Source organism: Alternaria postmessia, assembly GCF_024291825.1.
Source record: "Alternaria postmessia strain BMP 2775 chromosome Unknown scaffold_11, whole genome shotgun sequence".
In the NCBI taxonomy this organism is placed as follows: Eukaryota; Fungi; Ascomycota; class Dothideomycetes; order Pleosporales; family Pleosporaceae; genus Alternaria; species Alternaria postmessia.
Genome location: NW_026260084.1, coordinates 393,417 through 412,559, shown reverse-complemented (window position 1 = coordinate 412,559; position 19,143 = coordinate 393,417). Strand labels below are relative to the sequence as shown.

Below are 19,143 nucleotides of genomic sequence, written 5' to 3'. Positions count from 1 at the left end.
AGCGATGCGAGGAAGCTATTACTAGCTCACGATAAATCCTGTGAGTGGTGATTCTACACAAGTTCGGCGAGGGTCGGCTTATGACCCACCCTGCAAGAATTTGCTACGCGAATTCTCAACAGCCATCACTGCGATCTTGGTTATATACCAGCAAAATTGCTGTTTTTCCATCAATCCAGTATCAGTCGGAGTGCCGGAGTGGTTAACGGGTATGACTCGAACGATTTATCTATTAGATATCATATGCTTTCGGGCGCGCAGGGTAAGCATCATTCATCAACACTAATCATGACTCAACTAACAAACAACCAGTTCGAGTCCTGTCTCCGACGTCTTTTTTTTTTGCCTCTGATAACGTCGATGGTGGGCCGGAACGCCGCCTATACCTGTTGCCTGCTTTGCAAAAAATCTTCCGACATCGTCTTTTTTGCATTTATCTTTTTGCTCTCTTAAAAGTCTTTAGAGTAGTCTATACTCTAGAACACGAACGAGCATCGCTTCTTAGTTCACTAGCAAAGATATAGTTGACGCTTAAGAAAAGGCATACGGTAGCTCATCCACCAGCACAGGCGCCTGCACACAACCACAACCACAGCCACAATACACAACACCATCGCACAACGTCGTTCCCCCAGGACGATACAAATTGGGCATTACTATCCTGAAACTCTCAACATTTCCTAACCGTGTATACGTAGAAAGTTACTTAGGTATGAAGATGCTCGCGAAACCCGCCCAAATGCCACCCGGGACGCTACATCAGGGCCTTAAGTCTCCATTGATCAACCAAGGTCCTAACGTTACCTCCAATCCCCCCCCCAGAGAACCAACCCCCCATTCTCGCACTTCCTAACATTGCAGCACCGCAGGGCCAGGAATCTTGTATGGCGTTCCGTTTCCCTTGGGCTGACCCTGAGCATTATAGATGCTGAGTTTGATCCCTGCATCATCCGCCTTGTAGGCACCAGGGAAGCTGACCGTATTTCCGGTCTTCGATCCCGATCCGGAGACGTTGATCTGCGCGCAGCCCATGTAGAACTGCGCACCACCAGTCGTGCTAGCGCTGTGCAATGCGATCATCTCAGCCCTGAGAAGATACTGACCGGGCGCAACACAAGATGGCATTGTCATCTCCGTCCATCCACCATTGTTTATCATTCTGTCGACACCTAATAGGCGCGTATACAAAGTCAGTGCATTTCTCACGTGTATTTTGTACAGAAGTGTCGCTTACCCCAGTTCCCCGAGCTGTCGAGGCCGTCTTCAGAGACTTTGAACCATTGGAGGCCAGAGGGGGAGGCAGAGGCAGCATTTGAGACCTTTGCCATATAGAAGATAGCCGGACCCTTGTGAGATTTGGCGATTGGGTGGTCGGGATCGTTTGCGAATCTTGGAGGAATTAGTAAAATGTTGGTGAGAAGATTAGGACGACAAGAACATACTGTGCTCCGCCGACAACATGACCCCAGTTAACACCAACCCTGTCTCCAGGCTTGACGTCAATGACCTTGCTGGAGGAAGAAGCACCAGAATTGCAAGCAATGTTACCATCATTGACGTTCGTGATGGGGTTGTTGGAAGGCGCAACGCGGATACCATTGCCTTGACCAAGGTCCTGTCCGTTAATCCTGACGCGCTGAGCAATTGTATGTGCTGACCCAAGTGCGGGCAACAGGGCGACAGCAACAGCGAAGAACTTCATATTGAGCGGAATACGGGCACCTGGGTAGTACAAAGGTAAGCAAGGAGTGTCAAGTTGCGGATGAGGCGCTGTCACTGGATGTCATGCCTCTTTCTTATATACTTCTTTCCACTCCCATGACCACACTTTACCTACCACCCGAATACAAGCATAATGACGCCCCTACCTCTATATCATCTACCTCAATCGCTGGGCTGCAATATGACCACGCCACATGCAAGCCATCGCTAGGTGTTCTCCAAGATTTCAGCATGCACCTCAGATGTCTTTTCTACGACGTTTGGGGCGGCTGCTGTCGGCAGTCCTGCATTTTAAGATGACACAGCCAATCATGGGACGCGTGTGTCGAGTTTTCTGGGCGCTCATATATGGCGTTTCGAAATAGATGGCTTTGTGCGATCAGTTGCCGGAAATCAGTACTTGGCAGTGGATATATGTGTGCGGCCGGTTAATATATATCGCGATGCAGGCCCGTGAACAGCAAAACCCATGACCAATCTTTCGAGACGAGACGTCCACCATGAACGGTCGTGTTGAGCTTTGGCGTGATCATCTCCCATGGAAGAGGAGAACCTGTTCAAACCATTCGGCGGGCCAGAAGATAGTTTGGTATGTTGTCTACGCCATTTGATGATACCTGCTTTGACTTGTACTCTACAGCACTTGATCTCTTCATACTCAACAGCGGACGAAGCAAGCACTGTGCTCCTGCATTCTTCTCAAACTAGCCTTCCGTTGACTGGGCATAGAGGATCATGACATCTCCTGCATTGACGTAACACCTTGACGTATCGACCGTAAGCAGATCCTAGGCGCTAACTCTAGTACTGGTGTGAGGGCTCAGGTACCGATAGATCTCCGCGTCTATTGGCATCCAGTCGCACGTGAACCTATCGCTCATTCTAAGGTGAAGGTTGCAATTGTTCTAGGAGGTACTGGTCCCGCAGTCTACACAACATACCTCCAGAAAAACGACGTGCCATTTACCCGCCTCTGGTACCATAGTACACAGCGATACCGTGATGTGCTCCCAGCTGGATGGATTGATCATACTACCGCGAGCAAGGATATGATCAAGAGGGTCACGTTCGGTGTCTGCCACCCTGGGAAGTTCTGCCAGGATAGAGGACAGCACATCACGAACGTTCAGCAAGTTATCGCAGTAAGAGAATGTCTCCTTGACTACGCGATCGCATTGTTATTCAATGACACGCACCTGCAGACTTTCCTTAGCTGCACTAGTTACTTCTTTAAGCTGGCACGAGGAGATATTGGCCGTTGGAGGAATTGCGGGTATGCGCGGCAACGATATTGGAGACTTCGGGTAGAAGACGAGAAGTTGGATCCAAAGGCCACTACTAGTAAAGCACTCGTAGACACTGGCGTCTTCCTTGGTGGTAAGGAATTTCTGAAGAAAGATAGCGATCGTTTTCAGCCCAGACTACTACATGAGCTTCCACGCGTGACGCTGAGGTTGTACCTTAGACTTGTAGGCGGTAATTTTGTGATAGGTCTTAGGACATGGAACTGGAGAAGTTGAAGTAATCGCGACAAAAAGAGCCTCGACATGCTCCATCGCAATGTGCCTATTGGACCTCGGGACGGGTGGGGCGGGAGATGCGCTAGTAGCGCCTGTGCTGATTGGTTTCATGCATGTCCGCCTCAACCCCAGAAATAACTCCCCAAGTCGCGCATCGTGAGCGCCGCTTTGACTGAAGCGTTGCGCCTGTGCTGCTGGTGAGCGCTTCCGAGGTTTAACCAACGTCGCAGTATGTAGAGCGCGAGCACATCGACTGTACCAAGCCTCGAATTGCCCGGCACCATGGACACGATAGCAGTTGCCCCAAAGGCGTCGGCGCTGGCGTCGCCCAAGATCGTCAAGAATGCAAAGGGCAATATTGTGCCGAGCAGCCAGATGGCACATATCGCATATGGATGTGGTGAGCATTTGGTCACGCGAACTCTCGACACGAGGTTACTGATTCCACGCAGAGCACATGGGCGAAATGTTCGAGAAGGCGCGCAAGCAGACACTCCAGCACTACCGGGCCATCCTCCAGAACATCCACGAGAAGCCAAGCATAATAGCGCAGACATACAATGCGCCAGCGGAGGCGCGCAACGTCGTGTCACTGAGACCGCTCTTTCTGTGTCTGCAGTGCCCGAGCATCATGACCGAGGCGGATCGGGATCTGCACTTTGAGACCAAGTCACACTGTTTCTGTGGGTTCAGCAGGACGCCGTATAGATGCAAAGGCTAACGAGAAGCAGCCGTGGAATCACGAGATGGCAACATCTACTGTGGAAACTGCCAGGACTTCATCTACGATGAGACTCTGGATGTCCTTAGAGTGCAGAAGGGTACGCATATGGCTTTGTTCTATCACAGGGGCCAGCGTTGGCTGACTGCATGCAGGCAAGAAGCGAAAGTACGAAGACACTACCACGACCGAAGACCACAAGCTCGTCATAAGCAACTCGACCTTTCTCCCCTGCCGAGCGATAGGCCTGCGCGGGCTCTACAATATGGGCCAGACGTGCTTCATGAGCGTCATCCTACAAACCCTCGTCCATAACCCCTTCATTCGAAACTTCTACCTCTCCGAAGGACACAAGCAGACAGAATGCGACAAGGAATCATGCGTCAGCTGTGCGCTGGACGAAATGTTTGTCGAGTTCCACTCAGCTGAGAAGACGGAGGGATTCGGGGCCGTGGGCATGCTCATGGGCAGCTGGCTAGCTGGAGAAGCCCTCGCAGGATACCAACAGCAAGACGCGCACGAGTACATGCAGTTTATACTCAACACGCTGCATCTGGCAAACGGCGGGTCGGCAGACGATTCGGAAGATTGCAAATGCGTGGTACACCAGACGTTTTGTGGGAAGCTGTCAAGTACCGTGACATGCGACAACTGCCGGAATGTTACCACGGCCCAAGATCCATACATGGACCTTAGTTTGGATGTCCGGATACAGGGCAAGAAGCGCAAGATGAATGTAGAGAAGGGTGAAGAGACCCCACTGGATCTGAGAGACTGTCTCGAACGCTTCACAGTCAAGGAGAAGCTGGGCTCGGCCGACTACACATGTCGGAATTGCGACAGCCCGCAAAATGCGACCAAGCAGCTGAGCATCAAGAGATTACCCCCCGTGCTCTCCATTCACCTCAAGGTACGCACCGAGTGTTTTTCTCCACATCTCCATACTAACGTCCACGCAGCGTTTCGAGCATACCAAATCCACGTCCTCTAAGATCGAAACTCCCGTTCGCTTTCCCGTCAAACTAGACATATACCCCTACACAACCGCCCACAAAGCCGCCATGCGCGCCGCGAAGACGTCCGGTGCACCACCTTCGAATCATAACGTCAACAGCCCAACAAACGCCCTCGTCTACGAGCTGAGCAGTGTGATTGTGCACAAGGGCAAGATTGACTCTGGACATTACGTCAGTTACAGCAGAGAGGGCAACGACTGGTTCATGTTCGATGATAGCAAGGTAGTGCTTGTCAGCGAGGCAGAAGTACTTGCTGCTGAGGCTTATTTGCTTTTCTACATGGTCGGTGGACTAGAGGTATAGGATTCGACCTGAGTGGAGTTTCAGGCGGTTTTGGTATTCACTATCTGCTCGAGCAGTCTTGCACCTACCAGCTGCATACCTGGCGTTCAAAGAGGTTTCATGGCGTTTTCGAGAGAAGATGAAGATTTCTCTCCACTCGAGGATACTTTAGCATATGTTGGCTCTCATGTTACCAATCCATTGATATATTCACACTCTCCCCCATGTCGATCTTCTTCAAGGCCTCGTTTCATGAAGCTCCTGCTAGCCTCGTTCAATGACTCTAACTTATCCTGAATGCATTGCTATGTGTAGTTCCCTTCTCCATCAGTCGCCTCTGGTCGCCTCTCTGAATCATGCTGTCATGATTCCTCCATCCGGGCAAGTTTGCCGTGTCGATTGCCGATGCGGATATACCCTTCCGCAAACGCGTCGTTTCAACGCATCGCCGTAGGGCAAGAAGCGGTCTGAGCGACACTTGTTTTCACGCAAATGTGGTTATCCGGTGGCTTTACAGTGCCCATCGTAATCTTTTCAGCTCCTGAATCCCTCCTTAAACAGTGGCTTGTGGAACATGGCACCCCACTCAGGCAATATATCTTCATCGTTCCATGATTCAGTTATTCGTGGACTACGTATATTAGGGTGTATCGCTTTTTTATTCTTGCAAGATTCCACCATTTCTTTATCAATTAAATGGCGATTTCGCCTTCGTCGAACCTGCAGAGACATTGCTCCTCGAACTTGAGTCTTCAAACATCGTTTCGATCTGCGTGTTCACCGTTATTCCTTTACCGCCCACGAACTGTTCTACGCCGTTTATCTGATCTGATGGTGGATCCGTGAATAACGAATCCTCTGACCCATTCGCTCGATTCCGGGTGTCGTGCGTCGAATGTAAACCACCAGTTATCTGGCTGGACGGATTGAGGCGGTTTCCGCTGGCTCTTCGTCGCGCAGACGAGAGCTCGTAGTGGCGACCGTAGCTGTTGGATGCGTCCTTGGAGGTATTGTTTGTACCGAGAATCATGGAGCGCAGGGCGGGAAGACAAGTAGCAATTATGGCAATCGCCGTCTCGATCATAGAGACGGTGCACGTCAGCATTGTCTCGTTCTTCTTGGAGTAATAGGCTCGAACGACTGGTGCAAGGTTAGCCGAGTTCCCGATCCATACTCAAATCTAGTGGGTACATACTGCTAGCGATGACGACGAAGAAACCCAAGGCGAAGATTGCGGCCACACCGATCTTCTGCTTGAGTTTCATTTGCAGTCGAGAAACCATGGTTATAGGCAGGCAAATAATGATCACATCTGTAATGATGTTGAAGAAGATGGTGATCCAGTAGTTGATCTCGGCGGCTTTGGGACTGCATTGATCTGCGCATGGTCAGAATCCACCGTATGCATGTACGACAGGGTTTGCTCACAGTTAGGATCAGTGGACCATCGCTTGTTGTGTGGAAAACACTGGAACATGATATCGAAGAAGATAACAAGGTACGTAACAGCCAATCCAGCCAGCGCGAGGTTATACACAAGGACCAGTCGTGAGCCCGGCGCGGCGAGATTCTTGTAGAACAAAACCAGGGCGAATTTGATAGCCCATAGCGATGAGACATAGAGTGTTGATCCGGGAATAATCATCTGCATTATTCCTTTGAAGTTCTCTGGTGTTACTGTTGACATGTCACCCAGTCCTAGGTTCCACATGTGCTGTTGGATGATGAGATCTCCAATCAGACATGTTAATGAGAGGAGGATGAGAAAATCATCTATTCCCAGATTGCCCAGCCTCTTCCATCGTGCATACATGCGCAGCGCAACGAAAGGGACCGCGGCGATCGTGCAAATGTACCATGAGATCTGCCAGCTACATCAGCGCCGCACGTAGCGAACGAAGGAAGGGGGAGCAAAGTAACCTACCACCTGCCCGAGCCCATTGTCGCCCATGCTGCTTTGCTTGTCCGGCCGTTACCGAGATAGAGCCGTAAGGAGTTCGAGCCTGCTCGCTCCACCTTGGTAAGAGTTCCAAGAGCAGAGTCTGTGGAGAGCTGCGAGGATTTGCAGAAGAATTGACAGCGGGTGTATCTTTATTTCTTCTCCACAGGCAAACCACCCCTAAAGTAACTTTACAGGATGTTGCGGGTTATGGTACTAGTATGCCGTCCCGTAGCGTTGTGGCATGATTGCATCAGGGGACTCCCCAAAGGCCCAACCGTGACTGGCAAGTCTAATTCAAAAGTCCTTCGGGCGCTAGAGTCGGCACCCAGTTCTGAGTTGCGAAACCCTTGGACGGCCACTACAATGTGGCGGCGTTTTCATGCGTTAGAGCAAGTTTAGCTAAGTTTTGGAAGAATTTGACTCGAGACGAGAGCACTACATGTATGGCATCGTGTCCGCCGACCGCGGCACTGGGAACCTGAACGCCTTCGCTCACATGTCAAAGGGACCGGCGAGTAATGGGATGGCAAACCAATTCTCGCAAGCTTCGGGGCCATGGGTGCGATGGCAGAATGCGATAGGTCTCAGATCTTAATCGGGCGTGCACGACAAGTTCCATGGTTCGGTCCGAAAGAGCAAGCATGCTTCCTGGCTTGCATGGCGATGAACGACAGGGAACAGTGGTCTGGAAGGCGACAAGTAGACACATGGCGAACAATGCCGAAGGTTCTACCTTGGAACCGGTGGCATTCTAGCGCTCTAGGTGTATCAACCGGCTTCTAGTATGGACGACTTGTGGAGACCGCGATTGGTACGACTCGCTTAGCTTGCCAAATTTGCGGTCCCTGATTATCGACGGACCTCGGGAACGCCTGAGACCTGCAGCGACGGAGATGAAAATACCCTTACAGATCCATCAGGCTCCACGCCGGACAATCCTCGGCAGTTGATGGTAACATGGTGTTACCGCGCAGTTGGCGGCCAGAATGGTTCCCATGAAATGGTAAGCACGCCGAAGTGGTGCCCTATATAGCCATGTGTAAGCCCAAACACGATCTGCAGCCTCCCGCCAAACTCTATCTCTTACCCACCATCGTGTCTCGCTGACTTGCGTCATGAAGGTTCCGACAACTCTTATTGGCTTACAGAGCCTCTCACTAGGCCTTTTCCTCGGTCAGGTGGCTAGCACTCCGCTGCCTCCGAAACCTTCAAGAGCAACTGTTACGGACGGCACCGCGACACTCGATCAAGGAACCGTAAAGGGTTTCACAGACGACTATGGAAACTCTGTTTTCCTAGGCATTCCGTTCGCGCAGACAACGGGTGGGGAAAACCGGTATGTGACAGTGGCGACCAAATGTCCTCCCTATTGCTGACCACCTGTATAGATGGAAAGCCCCTAAGGACGTCAGCAAGCTCAAGAAGGGCGAGGTGCTTGATGCGACAAAGTATGGTGCTACATGTCCACAGGCCATCACCGGCACAACATACTCTCAGCAGGATGAAGATTGCTTGAACCTCAACATCTGGGTGCCCTCTTCAAATGGTAAGTCGCCACGGGCGCCGACATTCCCTCAAAAGCCAAATGGACCTCATCCTCATCATCCACCAGGCCCTCCCGCAGGCCCTGCAGGCGGTCCCCCAGGTCCCCCGGGTCCACCAGCTTCTCCACCAGGCTTGGATACACCGGGTCTTCCGATTTTTGTGTATATGTACGGTGGGGCTATGGTCACTGGATCAAGTAGCAATCCTCAACTGGTTGGTGAGAACTTTGCTCGCAAAGGCGTCATCTTTGTTAGCTTCAACACTCGTGAGAGTCTTTGGGCCTACCCGAACTCCGCCGAGCTTGCAAACGGCGAAGAGTCGCAGAACTTTGGCATTCTCGATGTCGACAAGGCTTTGCAGTGGGTGCATGACAACATTGCTCAGTTCGGCGGCAACCCTGAGCACATCGTCTTTGGAGGTCACTCTTCCGGATCGGTTCAAGTAGATCATTATCTCTGGAATCACCCCGACACATTCCTTAAGGGTGCCGTTCAGATGGCCGCGAACGCAAAGTCTGGTCCGGCCGTAGGTCCCACCAATGAGGCGCTTGATCTCGTTGCCAAGGAGGTTGGCTGCCAGACTGGTGAAGGCCAGCTCGAGTGCCTGCGTAAAGTCGACATGTACGCCTTCCAAACTGAGGCCTTCAATGCCACTTTGAACACGTACTTCACACCTGTCGTGGACGAGAAGACGCGCTATCAAGACTACGCCTCACGTTTCGCTGCTGGCAACTATGCCTCGCACGTTCCCCTGCTCACGGGTAACTCTGACAAAGAAGGCGCTCTGTTTGGATTGGTTTATGGCGGCGAGAACACCGTCTTCTCGGAGTGGCTCAACACTTTTGACGCTGATGTAGCGGAAATTCCAAAGGACCTTATCGAAGCCGCGTACGACATCGCTGATTACTCCACTGTCTCCGAAATGAGCGGTGCGCAGTATGGTGACGCACGCTTCTTCTGCCCGGTCGACCACTTCATCGATGTGCGCAGTGAGGTTCAGGACACTTGGTCATACCGCTTCTTCGGCAACTACTCCAACCTTCTACCCTTGCCTGTGGCTTACCCAACGCACGGCGCTGAGATCTCATTCTTCTTCGGAGGTAATGGTGCTTTTGCTGGTATGGAGGGCGTGACTGCCGAACAGCAGGCACTTGCCGATTTCCAGAACGATTGGTTCGTCGAATTCATCAAGAACCCCGCCGCGGGTCCTGGCTGGGACAAGGCCACCCCTCGCAGCGGACCGATTGCGAAGCTCGGTGTGCCTGGCAACGAGCTTGCTGTAGAGATTGGTAACACGGCGGATTTCAACGCCAGGTGCCAAAGTGTTTACAACCCATTCCTTCCAAAGTATCCAGTCATCCAAAGCGTACTTTCCGGCGTAATGGACATGGTAGAGGGTGTCATCGGAAACTAGAAATAACGACCCAAAAGAATGTCAATCGAACGGCTATCATGATATCCCACTAGCTTCGATAGTTAATCATAATCTAATGCGACGATCAGTCTCCCCTTTCCTCCGGGATGTCTTTTCAACCATGAAAATCAACCAATCGCATCTCTTCTCCAAAAAGGAAACACGTGATCTGGCTGGAAAACTTGGCTCCCTGTGTTACAGATCCTTTTGGTCGATGAAACTCGCAGTGTCGCTGAGGCGCAGAGTATTTGGCTCAGCGTTGACGGGCATGACTTGAAGCAAGCTTTGGACACTCCATACTGATGGATTTGTTGGAACCGCATCAGCATATGGCGAGACATTAAAAAGTCCTGGGTAGAGTATACGAATCGTCTCCACCCACATTACGTTGCTTGAGCTTGGTCGGCGATGTGGCCTTGGCGATATTGGGTCCTAGTGATTGCGCAGCATGCGCTCTCGTACACCGCATCACTGTAAGGGATCCTCTCGAATTATAGTCGCATAACGAAGTTTGAGACTTCGAGCTTATGGGCTTACAATGGCAAGGCTGTAAAGGTGGGTTTCCCTTTTTCGGGAACTGACCGTCTTGGCGATGAACACCGTCCCGCTAAGAGGAAGAAAAGACGGAATAATTGCAGGCGAGACCCGTATTGTGGGTTCTACATCTCAAAAGGCATAAGTACAGTCGCATCTGCACAGCCGCCCAACCCAACCAAAAGCAATCGGTCAGCCCTTATTTGTGAAGTACGCCTCCGCAATGGTCGGTCGTATGGTCGAGGTATCGTCGCGTCGCAGGTACAACGACAAGCGTAGGCAGTCGCCGCGCGGAATTAGTTACTAACAACGTCTCTTCCCCACGAAGGACCCTGAACGCATTTGTGTCCCACCCACATTTCTCGCCGTCTGACCCGTCTGCCACGCTTAGGCCTCCAAATACTAACGGACCCGAGTTGCAGGCCTGTTTCGTAATTAGCCAGCCTTAAACGATTGGACCAATAGTCGCGATCCCTTGTTCGCATCCCGGCTTGGCCACATACGGGAGTAATTCATAACACCCCTTTCGCAGGGCTCAACGTGATGTGCCTAATGCGTCTGAGAACATTTGGAGATCAAGAGTAGGAACGCATAAAACATGGATATCTAGCAGCGGTAGCTACATCTCCAAAGTCGCTGCTTGCTTGTCACCAGGACCTTACTGTGGACAGGTAACAGGACGATCGATATTAGACACTCTCTTGGCATACGGAGGCCTAACGCTGTTATGCACCGGTTGAAGGAGGGTTGTATGCCATGTGGTGCGTGTGACAGGTGTACAGTACCGAGTACAGACTGCGCCTCTATATCCTACGATCGTGAAGGGGCCACCCCTCGGCTAGACGCACTCTGAGACTTATGCATCCACAGATTGCCTACCTTCTGTGGCTGATTTGCAGGCTTTCCTACCGTATTAGTCTGAACTTGGGCCTGCTGTCAGGTTCTAGCCCTGATATGAAGGAGAGGCAATTCTTCAGAGTGAAATCCTTCCAGGGCCTCTAGGCTCTGTAGGAGCTTCTACACTGGTCTCGTTAGATTATTTACAGCGACCAGCCTTGTTGTCCTGGTAGACACTACTCCACAACTTTTACGTTTGCGCAGCAACTCAGGTCCCGACGGCCCATTTGCGCTGACCCACACAGCACCCCCGTCGTCACACGCACTGTACGCCTTACCTTCAGCCTTCAGTGCTCTTTATAGACTCGCTTCCATGGCCTGCAGGCCGATCAGGCACCCGAGGAAGATTCTGATGGGAATCACAATCGACCCTGGGCTTCCTTCTCCATCACACTTTTTTTCATACCACAACCTGTCCAGGGTCGAGTCCATACCATCATGACCACACGCCATCGCCTCGGGCGCACCGATGAAGCAACAGAGTCTATTTTCCAGTACCAGGCCGTGTGCGAACGACTCCAAGACTACCGCCAGCTTGTCTGGCTTGCATGCGCCGCGACCTCGCTGCTGACCACAAGGCATCTGTTGATTGAAAACAATCTGCACTATCCCTTGGAACTGTTCATTTGCCAAATTGCGGCTACGGCAATTGTCGCTTCCTTTTTACATCCATGGAGATCGAACGTCCAGGAAGCCAGCGGGCAAGAACAACGTAGAAAGCGAACAGTTCAAGGCGCGTTCTTAATGGTCGCGTCAACCGGCTTGCAAGCAGTATCGGCATTCTGCACAGTACAGGCAGTCCTGCATACTTCGAATCTACCTCTCCTCTGCATGATCACAGTAAGTTGTCTTAAACCAAATCCAAGAATATGTTACGCTGACCATATCAGACCATAGCCTTCTTCGCCGAAAGTCTGGTACTCTACGTATTCAACTACAATTCTCGCTCAAATGCTGAAATCCTGTCTTTGAGTTTGCTTCTTCCAGCTTGTGCTGGGATATTGTTCATGGAGTACAGGCTGATGGTGCCAAGCTTGATCGCATCTATTTTGGCAATGCTCCTTGTCGGCACTGCTAGTGCACTGAGGAAACTGGTTGCTAAACACTACCCAGGAGACCGTGCTACTCGAAGTACGAATGCGGTTTGGTTGGTTGGTATGGGAAGCTTACTTGCGTTTGTCTGCGCTGTCGGCAATTGGCCTGGTGAGCAATGGGACACATTCAACGTCAGTAGCCTACCTCTCCGCACCCTAAATGCTTTATCGACCGCGGCGGCCTTTTTAGCTGGAGGCTCGATACTTTTTCCACTGGACATGCAGTCAGAGAGTCCACTACCTGGAAGCGGCCTTGCAGCAACACAACGCGTGCGCAGCGTAACGTCGATTTTAGCCATGATGGCAATCATAGGTTGCTCAACGGTCCTCTCGTTACGTCGCTCATACACCAGTTGGCAACAACTATCCTGCTTCCTCTTCGCAATCCTATGTGTCTGTAGTAAAGATGTCTATGACACAGTTTGGAAGCAGGCTGTTCGCCGAAAAGATCCTCGCGGAAGCTACGACCTTGTTTCGCGTTCACCCAGAGCAGAACCAGATGATGAGGAAGAATGCGGAACGAAATCACAACGCGCTCCACGAACAGGATCGCAAAGCAACAGTCTTCGTTCACCCTTGATCAGTCTAGCCCTGGTCATGCTGTGGACAGCATTTATAAGTTTCAACTTTGGACAACGACAATTTCCCCGAGTGGAGCCGCATCTGGATCTACAATACGAACCCATCGGTCCTCTAGAAGTTGTTATCAGCATGTACAAAGAGCGCACCGAGGATGTCGCAGCACTTATAGCAAAATTGGAGAGTATGTCGCAGATGTCAGAGGCTCTTATCACGATTTACTTGAAGGACAGCGAGGCGGACGAAAGACAGATTAAGCAAGAAACGAACGCGCACGAAGTGATAAAGCTTCCAAACGTAGGACGCGAAGCCGAAACGTACCTTAACCATATCGTCAACCGCTGGGACAGTCTCGCCGAGAGAACCGTGTTCCTCCAAGCTGATGTTCATAACCCACGAGAGTTCTACCCATTTTTCGAGCGATACTTCCGTGCGAACCAGACGGGTTTCCTCAACCTAGGATGGGCAGGCATTCTTTGCAACAGCGACGACTGTGGGGACAAGCGCGGTTGGCAGGACGAAACCTCGCTGTTCCCGAATTTACAATCCCGAATCGACGACTCCCACCGTGAGAACGTTCTCCTCAGCTACAAGGGCCAATTCGTTGTCACCGCAGCACGTATCCGCGGCATCGACAAATCCATCTACGATGAACTATGGCAGCTCCTTGTCGATGAGAACAGCTGGGCCCACCAGGAACCCTACCTTCAAGGACGACCCGATTCAATGAGCCAGCCGTGGTTCGGATACACAACGGAGAGGATATGGAATTTGCTGTTTCAGTGCTCAGACATGGACGTCGCATGGCGGTGTCCGACTCTGTTGAGCGGATGGAGACCTGGCGGTAGCATTGCGGACTGCCAGTGCTTTGATTCAGAGCTGGTGGAGTAGGCGGGCAGCCATGAGTAGCGGCCCATGGTGTTTGTTTTGTTTGTTGTGATACCCCTAGACGTCGAAAGGCGCAACGCGATTTTCCGAATTCCGTCACTTGTTGTTAATTATAGATGACGCGCAATAAGAACGAAGTAATAAGAGCTTTCCAGATTTGATGCACATCAAGATCATTACTTCCGCCATGTCCCCGCACACACACGTCAGCATGCTTTTTCTCTGCCCAGGCGGTCGAGTCTGCAGATGGCCATCGCACGCAAAAATGCCAACCCGAAGCGTTTGAGGTTCTGATACACCAGCAAGCTGCCGATGCAGGAGGTTCGAAGCGCCAAGCTGAAACACTTTGTGCCGGCGAGATCTCGCGCTTGCCGTTTGACACGTGATACAGCATCCCCACTTCCAATGCTGGCCCGGGTTCTGCAATCGATCCCTGCGCGCACAGCAGCGAGCGACCACTCACACATGACTCGGCCGCATTGCACAGCCATGGCGTCGCAGATACTCTCCTTTCCCTTGAAACGTTCCATAAGATCGCTTGCGGCGACGTTTTATACCTAGTTGAACAATTGTCCACAGCTAATTTATCCGTCTTCAAGTTCTGGACAGCCTACTGCAAACACCGTATAGCTCGCTTCCTATTAACCTGGTATATCTGTCGAAATTGCACGTCCGGACACTAGACGATCGCGTTCCTCCCATCTGGTACAAACCCTGCCACCCTGCACACGCACATGGCGACGGTTCAGCGAGCGAGCAACAAGCTCTCAATTTCCTCGAACCGAAGCTCAGATGGTCTTTACAAGCATCGCCAGAGTATGCTTTTCCGGGAACTAGAGATTCTACTTGAACTCACACCGAGCACCTTCAGCTCGCCACTTCTGGCTCTCCCAAGAGAAATCCGCGCCCAAATCTTCAACTATGTGTTACCCGACACCAAAAATCGGCCTGAACTTCACACCTGTCTATGGGGAGCAGAGATGTCCAACGGAGAACCCTGGAGGCACGACATTTTTGGGTATGGATCCTCCGTAGCTAAGGCATCCCGATTACGGCCCGAGCTCCTCCTTATTAACAAACAAATCCGCGACGAGTTGCTTTACAATTACTTTCGCCGCAGCAAGATTACGTTGCACGCTGAACTACGAAATACGCGGACCAATAACGACTATTTTGAGTTCTCACAGCACATTCTGCAATTGCCCATGCTGAAGCATGTAACGCATATACGCTTCTACATCGAATGGAACTACACAACGCTGAAGAACGGGGGCCGAGATCGTATGATGAGAGACCAGGCGCGCATGACAAGCAACCTCCTCGCAGCCATGGACAAGATCGCCCTTTCGCTTCAATGCATTGAAACCATTGAATTGTCGGTCCTCTTCTTCTGGAAATTTCGAAGCGGCAAAATGTACAGTCTTTCCATGCAGGACCTCTTTGACCTCGAAGACGTCTTCAAGCGGTGTGCTGAGTTGCGTTGGCTTAGTCTACTTGGAGAAAACGACCTTCCAGGGAAGAAAAAGATTACCACCTCTACTTATCTCAGCCCGACTTCGGCGGCGGCAACTTCTTCAGCGGGTGTAGGCTACAAGATGTCGACAGAGAAGAAGGGTACGGAGCAGAGTGGAGGCATGGAGATCTGCGTGAGCCGTGACTTGGAAGACGCGATGGAGGAGCGAAGAAAGAGTAGCGTCGACTTTTTCGGTAACTACGAAGTCACAGAGCCTTTACCACAGCCTAGTTATCGGCATGGTGCTATGATATAGGGCCAAGAGGAAAGAAGAACTGCATGAGCATGCGGAAGAGTGACAATGAGTCTTTCTTCATACAATACATGTCTCGACGGAAGATGTCAAAAGCATAGACCACCTTATGGACGACATATCTGCGAGAAGAGTCGGGCATCATATCATCTACGTCGAGCACAACGGCTCCACAAACCAAGTCATCTACAACGCGAAATTCAACAGAACGGTGATCTGCCTCACCTGTTTGACGCGGACAGCATAAGAGCTGAGTGAGGCAGTCGTCATGACTTTGAGAGTAACGCGAATCTGCTTCAATCTTCAGCGCACGTGGTGAGAAAGGATCCAGGTCACGTGTTCACCGACACTGCGTTGTAAACTATTCTTGACTGTGCTATATCACCAGATGGGTATCATATCCCGAGATGTGGCGTGCAATCAACGCTAAATCAAACGGTTCGGCCGAGGAGTGTGGAGTTTGTTGTTAAGCAATAGCGGGGAAGATGGAGAAAACGGAACTTCAGTGAAATCAAACTTCGCAGACAAAGCTGCTAAAGTCAAGTTGGAGTGACAATAACCCAATTCTCACTATTCAACACTACCTTAAATCTGTGTTGTTCTCCGGATAGAAATGGGGGGAGGTACAGCGGAGAAGGTGGTGAGTGTGGGGATCATGCGCTATATGGGTACCTAGGCTCACGGTAGTGTTCCGCGTCTTGGACCCTCCATCATCGTACTGACGAGCAGACTAATCACAGTCAAAATGCAGTGGGGATAAACAGGGTCTCTCTTAAAGGATTATTGCATCACGATCTTTCCGTGATAGGGCTTAGTTGGCGCAAGTTGCACTTGCTTTTTCTCGCACCCTGTTGTGTAACGGATTTAACGATCATAGCCTTCACCAAGCAAGCCACACGACGTGCGGCAAGCAGGTAGCCGCAGCCGCAGCCACTGACACTGTCCACTACCACTAGCTGCATCTCAATATCTACTACTTAATATGGACTCCAGCAGCTGTCGTTTACCGCGCCACTACTACCTACTCTACTCCCCTACAGATCCAGGTGATTGACGCAACCCATTGCCTTATTTCCGGACGCCAACGTGGTCAGAATCTCCATATGCCAGTACTATTAGCTCAATAGCGTTCGTCTTGCGAGTTTCCATGAAAGAATCTCGAGTTGTCTTGTCGGGCTGAGCAGCGCATCCCTAGGCGGTTTTCCATGACACCTAGCGCAATCACCACCTACTGAGGCTTCCACGGTAGCTAAGAACTGACGACATGCCACAATCAGAACCACCCAAACTGTATCGCCATCCTACGAGAAGCGAGATCATCGACCAAGCAGCAGCTGAGGGTCATGATGCGGATATCCCAGGCAACCTCGGTTCTATACACCAAGTTCCTAGTCATACCTCAGAGAGGCGGCATTCTTTAGACGAGAAGAAGCATGAGTACACGACGGGAGAGCAAGATGTTGAAAAAGGCAACAGACCAGCCTCTATCTACAGTGCAGACGAACCAGACGCGGAAGAGGAGCCTGAACGCGATCCAAATATTGTAGACTTTGACGGCCCCGATGACCCCGAGAACCCACTCAACTGGAAGGCATCCCGTAAATGGGGTATGGTTGCCCTAATTAGCGGGATTACTTTCCTCACGCCTCTCGCAAGTTCACAATTCGCGCCTGGCGTCCCGGAAGTTATGCGCGACTTCAACTCAACCAGCGATTTGCTGGAGGGCTTCATGGTGTCCGTATATGTCCTTGGGTTTGCCTTTGGGCCGTTGATCATTGCGCCGCTGTCGGAGATGTATGGTCGATTGCCATTGTATCACAGCTGTAACTTGCTTTTCATCGTCTTTACGATCGCGGCAGCTGTAGCGACGAACATGGCGCAGTTTGTTGTGTTCAGGTTTTTCATGGGCTGTTTCGGAGGAGCGCCTATGGTGCTTGGTGGTGGGACCATCGCAGATCTCATACCCAGGGAGCAACGAGGCACTGCGATGGCAGTCTGGTATTTCCAACATATATGTGTCTTATAGATCAAGGCTGACTTCGACCAGGATGATGGGACCGACTATCGGGCCTTGTGTTGGTCCTATTATCGGTGGCTTTTTGACGGTTGCGAAAGGCTGGCGGTGGAATTTTTGGTTTGTTGCTATAGTGGTAGGTTTACATCTAGGCTCTCTGTCAGTTGGTAGCTAACACTATTAGGGTGGCGCATTCTTCATCACGTCACTCATTCTTATGAGAGAAACATCTGGAATTATCATCCTACAACGAAAAGTCAAACGACTGAAAGCCGAAACTGGAAACTCAAAGCTACGCTCAAAACTGGATGGTGGTCTTACACCAAGCCAACTATTCAAATTTTCAATCATCCGACCTGCCAAGATGTTATTTCGCTCCACCATCTGCTTCGCCATCTCACTCTACATCGCGATAACATACGCATATCTCTACATATTGTTTACGACATTCACCGCCGTCTTCAAGGGTCAGTACGGCTGGCATGGTGGTATCACTGGTCTATCTTTTCTTGGATTAGGCATTGGGTCTCTTATTGGCCAATTCACCTACATCCACTACGGCAACAAAGTAGTGCACAAGCACATGGCGCGCGGCGACTTTCGTCCCGAACACAGGTTATATATGATGTGCATCGGCGGCTTCTTCATTCCATGCGGTCTCTTCATCTACGGCTGGAGTGTACAGTATCAGACTCACTTCATGGTGCCTATTGTTGCAACAGGCATCATCGGATTCGGTCTGCTGATGACGTTCATGCCAGCGACGACGTACTTGGTCGACGTGTTCACTATTCACGCCGCGAGTGCCATGGCAGCGAGTACAGTGCTGCGCAGTCTTGCAGCAGCATTCATTCCACTGAGTAGTCAGACCATGTATGCACAAATGGGATACGGATGGGGTAACAGTATGTTAGGCTTCATTGCTACCCTACTCATCCCGATCCCATTTCTGTTCATTAGGTATGGAGAAAAGATCCGGGCTAGAAGTACAGTCAAGCTCTGAAAGTAGAAATACGCCATGTACAGACTTAAATAGACTCATCACGCAATAGCAGACGAACATCCTACCTATTCTGGATTCTTATTGTTGAAAATGCGATTCGTCGCGGGTCACGGCTCCCGCTACCTGACTCGTATAGGCTATACAGAACCTCGGTGTGTACTCCGGCGCCCCACTCATGCTTTTCATGGCTCACATTAGAAATGCAAC

At 51.0% G+C, this 19,143-nt stretch overlaps 7 protein-coding genes and 1 non-coding gene across 8 annotated transcripts; 6 read left to right on the top strand and 2 right to left on the bottom strand.

Annotated features, from left to right (window-relative positions):
- Positions 1 to 184: 184 nt before the first annotated feature.
- Positions 185 to 332, top strand: J4E82_002828. The gene has a single exon. It is a non-coding gene; the product is annotated as a tRNA-Ser (tRNA).
- Positions 333 to 849: 517 nt separating this feature from the next.
- J4E82_002827 (uncharacterized protein) lies at positions 850 to 1,702 on the bottom strand (the record flags this gene model as incomplete). Its single annotated transcript, XM_051729123.1, has 3 exons — positions 850 to 1,169; positions 1,235 to 1,389; positions 1,443 to 1,702. 3 exons carry the CDS (start codon positions 1,700 to 1,702, stop codon positions 850 to 852), a joined length of 735 nt encoding a protein of 244 aa, XP_051591215.1.
- A 1,822-nt stretch (positions 1,703 to 3,524) lies between these two features.
- J4E82_002826 (uncharacterized protein) lies at positions 3,525 to 5,282 on the top strand (the record flags this gene model as incomplete). Its single annotated transcript, XM_051729122.1, has 5 exons — positions 3,525 to 3,642; positions 3,695 to 3,925; positions 3,974 to 4,063; positions 4,119 to 4,873; positions 4,923 to 5,282. 5 exons carry the CDS (start codon positions 3,525 to 3,527, stop codon positions 5,280 to 5,282), a joined length of 1,554 nt encoding a protein of 517 aa, XP_051591214.1.
- Positions 5,283 to 5,949: 667 nt separating this feature from the next.
- Positions 5,950 to 7,212, bottom strand: J4E82_002825 (uncharacterized protein; the record flags this gene model as incomplete). The annotated part of the gene is made up of 4 exons (XM_051729121.1): positions 5,950 to 6,401; positions 6,457 to 6,639; positions 6,690 to 7,125; positions 7,186 to 7,212. 4 exons carry the CDS (start codon positions 7,210 to 7,212, stop codon positions 5,950 to 5,952), a joined length of 1,098 nt encoding a protein of 365 aa, XP_051591213.1.
- Positions 7,213 to 8,318: 1,106 nt separating this feature from the next.
- J4E82_002824 (uncharacterized protein) lies at positions 8,319 to 10,161 on the top strand (the record flags this gene model as incomplete). The annotated part of the gene is made up of 2 exons (XM_051729120.1): positions 8,319 to 8,539; positions 8,592 to 10,161. 2 exons carry the CDS (start codon positions 8,319 to 8,321, stop codon positions 10,159 to 10,161), a joined length of 1,791 nt encoding a protein of 596 aa, XP_051591212.1.
- Positions 10,162 to 12,030: 1,869 nt separating this feature from the next.
- J4E82_002823 (uncharacterized protein) lies at positions 12,031 to 14,156 on the top strand (the record flags this gene model as incomplete). Its single annotated transcript, XM_051729119.1, has 2 exons — positions 12,031 to 12,432; positions 12,483 to 14,156. The coding sequence occupies 2 exons, from the start codon at positions 12,031 to 12,033 to the stop codon at positions 14,154 to 14,156; spliced, it is 2,076 nt and encodes a 691-aa protein (XP_051591211.1).
- A 731-nt stretch (positions 14,157 to 14,887) lies between these two features.
- Positions 14,888 to 15,922, top strand: J4E82_002822 (uncharacterized protein; the record flags this gene model as incomplete). Its single annotated transcript, XM_051729118.1, has 1 exon — positions 14,888 to 15,922. One exon carries the CDS (start codon positions 14,888 to 14,890, stop codon positions 15,920 to 15,922), a length of 1,035 nt encoding a protein of 344 aa, XP_051591210.1.
- Positions 15,923 to 17,183: 1,261 nt separating this feature from the next.
- Positions 17,184 to 18,936, top strand: J4E82_002821 (uncharacterized protein; the record flags this gene model as incomplete). Its single annotated transcript, XM_051729117.1, has 3 exons — positions 17,184 to 17,917; positions 17,967 to 18,069; positions 18,118 to 18,936. 3 exons carry the CDS (start codon positions 17,184 to 17,186, stop codon positions 18,934 to 18,936), a joined length of 1,656 nt encoding a protein of 551 aa, XP_051591209.1.
- Positions 18,937 to 19,143: the final 207 nt, after the last annotated feature.